Source organism: Typopeltis vanoorti, chromosome 10, assembly GCF_054136105.1.
Source record: "Typopeltis vanoorti isolate ZY-2024b chromosome 10, IOZ_Tvanoo_1.0, whole genome shotgun sequence".
In the NCBI taxonomy this organism is placed as follows: Eukaryota; Metazoa; Arthropoda; class Arachnida; order Uropygi; family Thelyphonidae; genus Typopeltis; species Typopeltis vanoorti.
The window spans coordinates 9,609,155-9,622,477 of record NC_143558.1 but is presented as its reverse complement, the minus strand read 5'-3'; the positions used below and the strand labels follow the sequence as shown (position 1 = coordinate 9,622,477).

Here is a 13,323-nt window from a genome sequence, read left to right as displayed (position 1 = left end):
ATTGGAGTAGAGCTCTCATAGTACCCATATATAAAAAAGGGAAATAAAACTGAATGTGAGAATTACAGAGGTATTTCCCTACTGAGTGTTCCTGGCAAGATCTATGCAAGTATACTTGAGAAACGGTTGAGAAGAATTGTGGAAGAAAAGCTTGGTGAAGAACAAGCTGGATTCAGGCCAAATAGAGGCTGTCAGGATCAGATCTTCACTTTGCGACAAATAATCGAGAAAGCATGGGAATATGACAAAGATCTGTATTTAAGTTTTGTCGATTTGGAAAATGCATATGACAAGGTGCCAAGAGAGAAGCTATTCAATACGCTGCAGTTATATGGTGTAAATGGGGCATTATATCAAGCAATTCTTAGTCTTTATTTGAGTTGTAAATCAGCAGTCAGAATTGAAGTACAGGAAGGGTTTAATGTTAAATCTGGTATGAAACAAGGATATACATTATCCCCTCTATTATTCATTATTTATATGGATCACATTATGAAGGAAAGTGGTATTAAACATGATATTAAAATTGGAGATGTTAATATCAGCTCTTTGCTTTATGCAGACAATGTTATACTTCTAAATAAATCCGTTACAAGTTTGAAGATTCCCTGACTAAATTAAATAACTGTTGTAATAGGTATGGTATGAAGGTCAGCAATAAAAAGACAAAGACAATGAAAATAGGTAGAATCGTTGAAAATATCAACTGTGTTATGAATGGAGAACCTGTGGAACAAGTAAAACAATTCATCTACTTAGGCACGATTTTTACTGAAGATGGTAAATTAAATATGGAAATAGACAACAGAATCAACAAAGCTGGCATGGTAGGAAGTCAAATGAATAAATTCATATGGAATAAGGGAGAAATTAGTCGGAACATTAAATTAGCTGTATACAAGAAAGTGTTCAAACTACTTTTAACTTATGGATCTGAGAGCTGGGTCAGAAGTAAAATATTTGACCAAAGACTAGAGACTGCATATATGAGAGTCCTGAGAAAGATTAGAGGCATGAACAGATGGCATCAATGGCAGTATCATATTAAAAACGAGGATATTAGGAAAGAACTTGACATTGTCACTAATCAGGAATGCATTAGCAGAGCTAATCTCAGGTGGTATGGTCACCTAAACAGAATGGGCGAGGAAAGATTAGCAAAACAAGTGTTCTCTGCTAGGTTAGCAGGAAAACGACCCAGAGGAAGACCAAGAAATAGGTGGATTGATACGGTACAAAGTGCTTTAGACGACAGAAATATAAGATCTGATAATATTGGAGTAGTCTTGACAAGTAACAGACTGATTTGGAGGAAAATTGTAGATAGGAAGTTAGTAATGATGTAAATTTTTCATGTAGTATACTATCATATCCGGTACACCCCTTGAGAGTACAAATCAGGATGATGATATAATTTGCTGAATAGTGAAACTTGAATGTAATAAAAACTTAATTCACACATTTTATTCCAGAATTTCAATTATTTGCCTTGTTCAATTTTTTTTCTCTTAAATACAATAAATATGCTATATCGCTTCATTTTTATGTAGTGCATTATATACTTGAGTTTTATAATATAAATAATCATAAAATATCATAAAAAATAATAAACCTTTGTTTCATCTTTAGGAATTTGATCTTCTTCAAATATGAATATTTCTGGTTCTTTCTCAATTCCAGCCATTTCAGTTGCATCATTTTTTGGGTTACTTGGAGGATCAGTATGTGATGAATCATCTTCATAAGGTGAAGAGGTACTTTCAGCAGCTCCCCCACTATCATCCAATTCACTGTCTTGAGCAATTCTTTCCAACTCAGGAGAATTCAACTGGGATCCTTTGCACATGAAAATGGAATCAGCAGCATCAGAAGATGGAACCCTTTAAAATTAAATTATTCTTTAATACTAAGTATTCCAAAAAACCAATCTGAAAATTAATAATGACAATATGGAATAAGAAAACTGAAATTTTATGATATAGCAAGCTTCATTAGCAATCTCCTGTTATTCAATGTACTAACCATAAACTAATTAAACAAATTATTAAATCACATGCAAGAAAATTAAAAAGAAAGTTAGCTTGTGCTATCAAAGAGAATACAGAGAAAAATGTAAGAAAGCAAAGCAATGTGTAAAGTTAGCTAAATAAGAGTCATGGGAAGACTTTGGTAATAACATAAAACAATATCCGGAGGGTGGTAAAATATTCAGAAAGCTAATGAAAAAAGCTTACAAATGATGGAAAGAACACTTCTAGAGGGATAAAGGTGACATGAAAACTGAACATAAAGATATTTTACATGTATGAAGTAATTACTTTGAAAGAATGCTAAATGAAACAAGCAGTAAGAATGATTATAAAAGAAATATAGTTTGATAGAAGTTTTTTCACTTGGCTATGCTACCAGTTATATATTTGGCTTAATCCTTTATCCAAGTATAAGCAAACAAAGTTTGCGCCTGAAGTATTTTTAGGACTGGTGCAACTCGAGGGTGGTATAACTTCTCATCACTTGCCTTAGTATCCCATAAAGATAAGCACATCTCCTTGCAGACATGTATAATGCTATGCCTTAAGGGAAGGGTCACTACCCAGACTGGTTTCAACCTTTATTGAGGTCTCATCAGTGAGAGCCAGATCCAGAGGTAGTGATACTGTCGTGACGTTCCATTTTCATGTTATGTTCTAAATCCGCCATCTTGGTTCAAGTCACTCTTATCAATATAACAACTAATTGCAAATTGATCACCGATCCAAAAGTAGGGAATATTTATAATTATACGGCCCACCCTATTTTTAGATTAGTCTATATAAAATAGTAGGATCAATTTTTAATTAAGTTAGCAGTCTCCTCATTTATTTAGGCCGAATTATTTACTATTCCACTTGGGGTTCCTGCAAGATTCGAATATTTATGAACGGTGCAATAAAAGGGAATTCAGGCAAACACAATATTTAGATTAACAAAATAAAACATTTAATATATGATATATATAACAAATACAAGAATTTTGCTTTAAAATGAAACAATACAATCAACTTAATACATCTTGCTAAGTCACTCATGCCAATTCAATGTTCTAAACTTTCACATACAATTCACAGTTTCAAAATCACAAGCTTTCATAACTCAAGTTAGTAAAACGAACTTCTTATTTAAACAGTCTCCAAATATCTATCAGCTGTACTTAATGTTTAAATTCACAGGAAGCACTAATCAAGGTAGACAATATTCCAAGCAATCTTATTTCGGACCTTGAACTTTGAAGATATGTTAATGTTAGAATAAACAAACAAGTATGACTACTCTTACCAGATACAATCTTCAATACATCAATTAATTGTGAGCACACTTATGAATTAACTTATTTACGTTAGCAGAACACATTAATAAAAATTCTCCAATGATTTAACTGAACTACTGTTAATCGCGCTTCACTACTCTAAAAAAAAAACACATCAATAAGGCACTGATAATTCTCCTTGTTTACTTTTCTCAAACTAGTTAATTTCAATATAATTCTTCTCAGGACAACATAGAATTAAGACGTAATCCTAGACTAACTGGAACTAATCAGAATTTTCTATTGAATGTCCAGTTCTTTACTTATCCGGTTACGGCATTAATTTTCCTTTTCGACACAGCTGACTTCACTTGCAGTTAAGTATATGATTCACTATGTTTTGGCTCACTTCTAAACACTATTCTCATGAATTTCTGCCCTAGAGAACTTATAATTTTCTTCCACTTCCTTTGCTTGTATCCTACCATCCTTTCTGCTCCGCAAAAACTTCCTCTCTCTTCTCTAATTAAAAATCTTCTATATTTTTCTTCTCCTTTTAGTCCGAAGGTCACGCTCTCTTCGACTCGTGCTTGTTTATTTCATGCGTCTCTATGACAACAAATGAACGCAAACATTTCGCTAATGTAATACAATGCTCTACTACTACATGAGTGATTACATAACGTTAAATTTTCACAAATAAGGATAAACAAAATATTTGAGCTACTTAATCAGCTTTTTCATTACATATAGAATTATAATAATACTTTTCGTTACATCTTATATATTTTAGTTATTATAAATTCTGCACATATTATTGCTTAATAAATTAATAGTAGGTTAAGTTTAGAATAAATATTTAAATAGTAATCCTAAATTAAGGAATAATAAATAATTTTTATACAAATCATGATTAATACAAAATAAGCAAATGTTAAATGTGAATGAAAAAAAATAAATTACACAACATAGTTTCATTCACAATTTAACAATACTAAGGTGGAAGTAATGGAGAAGTCATATTTCCATGTACGAGTTGCCAAAAGGTGTCACACCTTATTAAAATTCTCTGGATTAGAGATAGTTGATAGGAAGTTTTTTCACTTGGCTATGCTCCCAATTATATATTTGGCTTAATCTTTTATCCAGGTGTAAGCAAACAAAGTTTGTGCCTGAAGTATTTTCAGGACTGGAGCAACTCGTGGCAAAGGTGGTATAACTTCTCATCACTTGCCTTAATATCTCATAATGCAAAGCATTATACATCTCATTGTGGACATATATAAGTGCTATGCATTAAGGGAAGGGTCACTACCCAGACCAGTTTCGACCTTTGTTGAGGTCTGGCCCCCACTGACGAGACCTCAATAAAGGTCGAAACCGGTCTGGGTAGTGGCCCTTCCTTTAATGCATAGCATTATAATGTTCTGCAAGGAGATGTGCTTTGCATTATGGGATACTAAGGTTAACTGGTAATTAGCTTAATGAATTAACAATGCATATAAAGTATATTAATTAAAGGCAACTTTAATGAATAACTTCTATATTTCGGCAACATCACGTTGCCATCTTCAGGAACATAAAGATATGGTATGTGCATGCAGGCACTAACAAAAGCAAATGAGGAAGAAAGCAAGAAACTAATATTGTTCCTAAAGTCCTAATGGTGCCCTCTGGCGGGCTAATTTGGTTGTCTTGGCCGTTGGGCTGAAGTTCTCATAATGTAAGTCTCCCAAATTTGGGGCAGTTTCATGCACCCAAATTTGTTGAGGTTTGGAACATTTTTTAGAGCTGCTGATGATTCCTTGAATAATCTTTCGTACTTAAACTTGCTGCGGTGTATTATTTTAGTTTTCTTCCAAAGAATTCTATGGTGGGTATCTAAGGCATAGTCTGCCAGTCCAGAGCAGCTGTACTGGTGAAACCAGATGTAGTCTTTGTGTTCTGAAATACTGATATTTGCTGTCCTGCCTGTTTGGCCAAAGTAGGACAATTTGAAGCTGCAAGGGACCTGGTATACACCAGGTAGGTCTAGGGGAAGTGGTTGGCCTTTGGTAGAGCAGATAGGGGATACCAACTTTTTATATGGTCTGTAACAAAAAGTAAGGTCATATTTTTTGAGGATATTGGTTATTTTCTCAGAGGTGCCCTGGATGTAGGGGATGGTGATAGATTTGGTGTAATCTTTATTGTGGAGGGGGGGGTTGTGGTTTACTGGTTTTAGTATTTTTTGGGGGTTATAGCCATTGGCTAAAAAAGTGTTGAGGATGTGGTTTAGTTCAGTGGTTAGCGCCTTGTCATGTGAGCATATTAATTTTGCCCTGTCCTGTTATATAGTGTTTTTATAACCCCATATTGTTGTGAGGGGGGGGGGGAGAATTGCTGGTGAATGTATCTGCCAGTATGGGTGGGTTTTCTGTAAACAGAGAAAACCAAAGATCCATCAAGCTGGCGAGTGATTAAAGTGTCTAGGAAGGGGAGGATGTTTTCCTCTTTTTCTAAGGTGAATTGGACTCTGGGGTGTTGGTTGTTTAAGTGTGTTAGGAAGGAGTGGAGTGTGTCTGAGCCATGTAGCCAAATAGCGAACACATCATCCACGTAACGAAGCCAAATAGTGAGTTTTTGTGGGGCGGAGTTTAAGGCTTTCTCTTCAAAGGTCTCCATACAGAAATTGGCCAAGGTTGGGAAAGTGGTGAACCCATGGATGTCCCCCTCTATCTATTTGTAGAATTTTCCTTGACAAACGAAATAGCCAGAGTTCATTGTGAACTGAAATAGGGCTGAGATATTGGGAGGAAACTTGGCTTGGATGAGCTCTAGGGTTTCTTTGAGTGGGACATTAGTGAATAGGGAGGAGACGTCAAAACTGACCATTATGTCAGTGTGCTGGAGTGAGAGGTTTTCTATACTGGCTTTAAAGTGGACTGAGTTTTTTTTTTATGTGTTATGGTGTGTTGCCAGTATAGTGTGCGAGCCTTTTGGCTAAATGTTTTGGATAATTTATATGTGGGGGAAATCAATGCCATCCACTGAGACGTAATGGCACATTTTATGTATTTTTGGGAGTCCATATAATCAAGGGGGGAGGGTCTAGAGTTATAAGGTTTTAGTTTGTTAGTGACTTCCACAGGACAAGAAGTGACTTTCTTAAGGAGTCTGTGGAGAGTTCTAATCTGAGAGCTGGTGGGATTATATTCAATAGGGAGGTAAGTAGTACAGTCTAGTACTAAAGCATTAAGCTTACCTTTTTAGTCCTTCTGATTGAGCACCACAGTGGCATTTCCCTTATCTGCTTTGGTGATTTTTTTTTTTTTGTTTTTGTTTTTCTTCATTTCTAGTAGGGCTGCAGATTCGTCTTTGGATAAGTTGGTTGTTCTCACTAAAGCAAAACCTCCAAAAACCAACTTATAACCCTCAAAAAATCCAAAAAATACTAAAACCAGTAAACCACAACCCTCCTCCATAATAAAGATTACACCAAATCTATCACCATCCCCTACATCCAGGGCACCTCTGAGAAAATAACCAATATCCTCAAAAAATATGACCTTACTTCTTGTTACAGCATTTTATATGTTACAGACCATATAAAAAGTTGGCAGTCATTATCCACTCTACCAAAGACCAACCACTTCCCCTAGACCTACCTGGTGTATACCAGGTCCCTTGCAGCTTCAAATTGTCCTACTTTGGCCAAACAGGCAGGACAGCAAATATCAGTATTTCAGAACACAAAGACTACATCCGGTTTCACCAGTACAGCCACTCTGGGCTGGCAGACCATGCCTTAGATATCCACCATAGAATTCGTTGGAAGAAAACTAAAATAACACACCGCAGCAAGTTTAAGTATGAAAGAGTATTCACGAAATCATCAGCAGCTCTAAAAAAAGTTCCAAACCTCAACAAATTTGGGTGCATGGAACTACCCCAAATTTGGGAGACTTACATTATGAGAACTTCAGCCCAACAGCCAAGACAACCAAATTAGCCCCCAGAGGGCACCATTAGGACTTTAAGAACAATATTAGTTTCTTGCTTTCTTCCTCATTTGCTTTTGTTAGTGCCTGCGTGCACATACCATATCTTTATGTTCCTGAAGATGGCAATGTAACGTTGTAGAAATATAGAAGTTATTCATTAAAGTTGCCTTTAATTAATATACTTTATATGCATTGTTAATTCCAGCTAATTACCAGTTATGTATGACCTACGTATAAGCCTTGCTACTAGAGATATTAAGGCTAGCGATGAGAAGTTATACCACTTTGCCATGAGTTGCCCCAGCCCTGAAATTACTTCAGGCACAAACTTTGTTTGCTTACACTCGGATAAAGGATTAAGCCAAATATATAAATATAGTTTCACGTTAAATCAGATGTGTGACAAGGGTGCAATATTATCACTCAAAATCATCTTATATGTAATAAATTATGAAGGAAAGTGATATTAAACCTAATTTCAAAACTGGTAATGTTAATCTCAGCTCTTGACTTTATGCAGATAATATTGTACTGCTAAATAAATCCAGTACAAGTATGCAGGATTCTCTAGCTAAAATGAATAACTGCTGTAATAAATTTTGTATGAAACAGCAAAAAAAAACATAAAAACAGGCAGAAATATTGAAATCATTAACTGCATCCAGAATGAAGAATCTACAGAATAGTAAACCTTTCAGCTTTCATTTTTTTAATGAAGATGGTAAATTAAATAAAACCACAGAGTTCTGGGAAAGATTAAGAGTGAAAAGATGGTATCAATGCAGAATCATAATATAAATGATGATATTAGTAAGGAACTTGACATTGTTAGCATTCCAGAATCTGTAAAGCAGAATTAATTGCAGGTGATATGGTCTTTTAAACAGAATGAGGGAGAAAAAGTTAGTAAAAATGTTGTTTTTTTTCCTTCCCTGCCAGGAAAAGAAATCAAAGGAAACACAAGATTGAGGTGGATTGATATAGTAACAAGTGCCTTAAGAGACCAAATTATATAAGATCTGACAACATAGGAGTCATGAAAGATAACAGATTAATTTGGTGGAAAATTGTTGACAAAGCAAATAATGATGTAACTTTTTTTTATGTAGTACTATCATAATATGTTATACACCCTCCGTCTCCAGAGTACATATCAAGTGTTTGATTATGAAGCTTCATGGGAAAAAAAAAAAAAAAAAAAAAAAAAAAAAAATATATATATATATATATATATATATATATATATATATATATATATATATATATATATATATATTCATTCAAAATACAGTTCAAATGCAAGCAACAAAGCATACAAAACAGAGATTATTTCATGAAATAATGGTGTGAAACAGCAATCTATGGTGACTACATTGGCAAAATAAACATATAGAATCTATATTAGATAAAGACAACCTGTGAGATTTCCATATTTACATAATATATGTATATGACAGTCAAATACTAATTTATTACAAACATTAACAAATATTTGCTATTATATCTTGTAAAAGATCAAGCACATTTCGCCATTCTGTTGCATTCAAATTCCTATCACCGCTCGTCAACCCACACTGATGAGGTTTAACGAGACGTAAAAATAAAATATTAATGTTATTAATAAATCAGTATTTGACTGTGGCATATGTATAGTGTGTAAATATGGAATATTTTAAACCTGCAACTGTAACAGCAAGGTGATATACAGGGTGTTCGGGATAAATTTGACAGTTTCGTAAGGAAAAAGAAAATCTTCTTTGTATCTATTAAATTTAATGAATTGACAAAAAAACATTACAGGCAGAGTTAATTACAATACTATCAACAAGATTTACTCAAAATAACCACCATTAGCATCGATCACAGCTTCAATTCTGCTTCGGAACCTCGAACAAGCTGATGCTACAGTCTCCCTGGGAAGGGCCGCAAAAACTGTTTTAATTTTATCCATTAACTGGGCTTTTGTATTACTGGAAGTGCGATTGGTGTCTTTTTCAACTGCGCCCCATACAAAATAATCCATGGGGTTAAGGTCTGGGGAGTTTGGAGGCCAAACATTTGGACTGGTGAAGTCGTAGAAATTTTCAGACAACCATTTTTGACTTTTCCCAGAGGTGTGGCAAGGGGCCGAATCCTGCTGCCATACATACGGCCTACCATTGGCTACCCTTGTTATCCAGGGCTTGACTACAGTTAGCAACTCCACGAACAAAGCCCGAATTCCAATGCCAGGGTTCTTCAACACCTGTTCCTGCAGATTTGCGAGGAATTCTGCTGTACGAACGCAATCAGATCGTCTGCTAGGGATCTTTCTTCTTGCTACATCCTCGTAGTCACCATTGCAAGTCTCTAGTTCATGCCTGATTGTTTTTACTGTATTCAGGGAGCATTGGGCAGCAGTCGTAATATCCTTATTTTGATGGCGGGCACGAATCATCATGATACAAGTTATTCTCTTCCATGATTCAGGTGGGTTCCAGCTATCCATCCTTTCTGACATCTTGTATATGAATGAAGAAGGGTCCAAAGTTTTAAATGAAGAGAAGTGTGTGTTAATACATGTAACTTACGGAAAAATATAATTAATTATAAATATGTCAAATTTATCCCGAACACCCTGTATTTGGAAAACTCTTTCTCCACACACACACAATGTTACATGAAAATTATTTCTGTCAAAAAATATATGTAGTTTGATAATGAAGTTATGCAAATTATGTTATTATTAGCCATACAGAAACAAATAACCAGCTTTTAAGTAATTCGGCTCTAAAACAGCACAAATATACAGTAAAACAGATATGGACTAGTGCATATTTAGAAACAGGAAATTCAAGGATCCAGACTATACCACTCTGCCTGAAGGCATAATCATGCTGCAAAACAGATCAGTATTGTTAGATCCTGAATGGAGAACTTTACAAGTTCTTTATTCAGGATTTAACATGATAAATATTACTAATTAAGGAGATACCTACACTTCAGCTAATGATTATGAAAAATTTCTTTATGTTATGTGTAGTCCATATGTGCCATATATTGAAATTCATTCCTGTATAATTGAAATGAGAAGCAGAGAATTTTGTGTCAGAATAGTAAGAATTATGTAAGGGAATTGTTAAGTTATTTGTAAATCCCATTAAGCTGTCTAGTACATTACGAAATTTCCAGAAAGATAAGTAGTAATCTGGAATAATCGCGTATAATCTGTACGAGTAGAGCGTAGCGATGGAGGCTGTACCTACGCGGAAAGTGACGGCAGAATGACTACCTGGAATAGGGTAACCTAACAGATTAGGGAGAGTGTAGGATCGCCCAAGGGGCATGAACGATGGGGTTCGTGGATAAAAAACACATCGAATAGGGGGCACCCGAAAGGGTGAATAAAAGACGATGCATGCCATATTATAGTTTTTTTTTTCCCCCCCCCGGTTCCTGGATTCGAGTTTTAGGAGGTTTGTCGGAGGGATTCATGAGAGAGTGGTGGGTCGACTACGGTGATGTCGGCTGACAAGGCCTATTCTTGAGAATGCTCGAAGATTTCCAAGCGAAGCTGATCGTGTTATGACAACCTATGAAGAATCGAGCCTTCAAATAAAGTCCCATCGAGGAGAACGGAAAAAATTTCCTGCAGAGCGGTAGACAGCATGCCACAGTCCAGAAATGATTCAAAGAAAAGCGTAGCGCATCATTCTTGATTCATGGGTACTATTAAAGCTCTATTACGATCATATGGAATTCGTCCCTCTGTCCTGGCTTTTTGAACTCTGCTGTGCAGCCACTGCAAGACTTTTATACCTCCATACTTGAGCATTTCATTTCTGATTGTATATCATCTACTCCTGCTGCTTTTCCACATTTCAGGCTTTTGATGGCTTTTTCTACTTCAAGTGTGGATATGTATTCCTGATTGCATGCCTGTTGAATACTTAACAGATTGTACTTAATAAAACTATGCTGTCACAGATAGTTTCATTTAGCAATTTTTCAAAGTAATTAATCCATATGTCAAGGATATCTTTTTCTCCCATTTTCATGTCACCTTTATCACAACTTTACCATTTCTGAACTTCAACAACTCCAGAATATCTTGCCACCTTCTTGATATTTCTTTTGTATGGTCTTACCAAAGTCTGCCCATGACTTTTGTTTAGCTAGTTTTACACAGTGTTTAGCTTTCTTACATTTGTCTCTGTATTCGCTAAGAGCAAAACCTGACTTATTCGCCAGGGACTTTCGATATACTTTCTTTTCCTTCACTGGCTCTTTAACTTCCTGTGTGCACTATGGAGTTCCAATTTTTTTTATCACTGCAGACAACCTCATTGCATGCCTCTCTGGCTGAATCAATGTTTTCTTTAGGATTTGCCAATGAATCTCCAGGTTTTGGTTCATGTTCTCAAACTTTTATTTTCTTAAATAATTTTTGTGTATTTTAGTCTACAATGAGCATCTGAGAGCTGCTCAACTTTTATTCGCTTTAAAACTTTCTTACATGTTCTTTTCAATATGAATTTCAATTTTATCCTGCTCAAAACTAAAGGGTGATCACTTCTTGAATAAGACTTTTCTTATTTCTTGCCTGTTCTCTCCATGTGAATTTGTGTACATTTTTATGCTGGAACATTATGTTAGTAATAACCAGTCCATGTCCTGAACAGAAATCCAAACAGGTATTTGCCATTATTATTAGCTTTGCTCTTTTCTCCAAATATTTCTGCATGTCTGAGAATCATTTCCTATTCTACTATTTAGATCCCCAAGAAGGACCAACTTTCCCTTTTTCATTGTGTCAGTTGCTTCCTCTAAAGCCTCAAAAAATTCCTTCAGTTCTCCCTTAATAGAACCTTCTGTGGGACTATAAGCACAAATAAGTCTCATCGTACAGTTCCCCATTATGATATTTGCCCATATCACTCTACTTGATACTGCCTGCCATTCAAGAAGATTAGCCTTGTATTTAGTGTTGAATACTACAGTTACTCCTCCTTTTCCCTAATTGTTATTGCCTGAATATAACATTTTGTATTTATTGCTTTGAAAGATCTCACCAGTTTGTCTTTTTTTGTTTCAGTCATCCCTATTATGTCGATCTGGTACTTATCCAATTCTTCTGCTAGTTCCATTTCTTGACAATTCAGGCGTCTTATGTTGACAGTACTGATCTGGTGATGTTGAGATGGGGAAAAGGACCAGTTTACCATTGTTAACCTGAAATTTAATAATGTTGCTTCCTTTAACTATCTTGGAACATTGATTACTCAAGATAAAAAAATTGGTGCAGAAATAAAAGTTAGAATACATGACAGCCAATATCAGAATTTCTGAACACAAGGACTACATCCGGTTCCACATTACAGCCACTCAGGACTTGCTGACCATGCTTTAGACACTCACACAAGATATGCTGGAAGAGGGTCACTCTATTAGACCACAGCAAATATAAATGAGGCTACTATTATTACGTAACACATCTAGGGAGTCAAAAGACTCATCGAGGGAGGACACCTACTCTCTGTCACCACCACTCAATTCACCAACTACAATGAACCGCAACCACCATCATCTACACCAATGCCATCTACTGCCCATCATCACTAGTATTTGTACAGATAATCGCAAACATCCATTCCCACAGCGGGATTCGAACCCGCAGCCTAATGGCTGAAGAGCGGATACGCTGACCACTCGGCCAACTAAACAGATTCCTCAAATCTGTTTAAGCCCTGAAAAACTTTCCAAACTGCAACAAATTTGGGTGCATGAGACTGCACCAAAACTCGGAACCATTCATTCTCAGCTTCAGCCCTATGGTCAAGACCACCCAATATAGTCCACTAGGATGCGCCATTTAGGATTCCAGGCCTGACTTTGGTTGCCTTTCTTCAGCCTCATTTCCCCAGTGCCTACATGCACGTATCATTGTTTTTGTGATCCCTTATGATGGTGGCAATGTAACACTGCCAAAATATTGGCAAGTATTAATTAAAGTTATTATAACAAATATTTTAGTAGACATTATTTCCTGAAAAATAAGTTGTTAAAATTTGCCTT

At 35.7% G+C, this 13,323-nt stretch overlaps 1 protein-coding gene across 2 annotated transcripts in view; it reads right to left on the bottom strand.

Moving 5' to 3' along the window:
* Positions 1 to 13,323, bottom strand: part of Wdr81 (WD repeat domain 81) — a 369,840-nt gene that overhangs the window by 175,706 nt on the left and 180,811 nt on the right. For both annotated transcript variants that reach the window (XM_090398673.1, XM_090398674.1), the window contains exon 15: positions 1,613 to 1,880. In XM_090398673.1, coding sequence (XP_090254799.1) covers positions 1,613 to 1,880 — 268 coding nt within the window. The remainder of the gene's footprint in view (positions 1 to 1,612; positions 1,881 to 13,323) is intronic.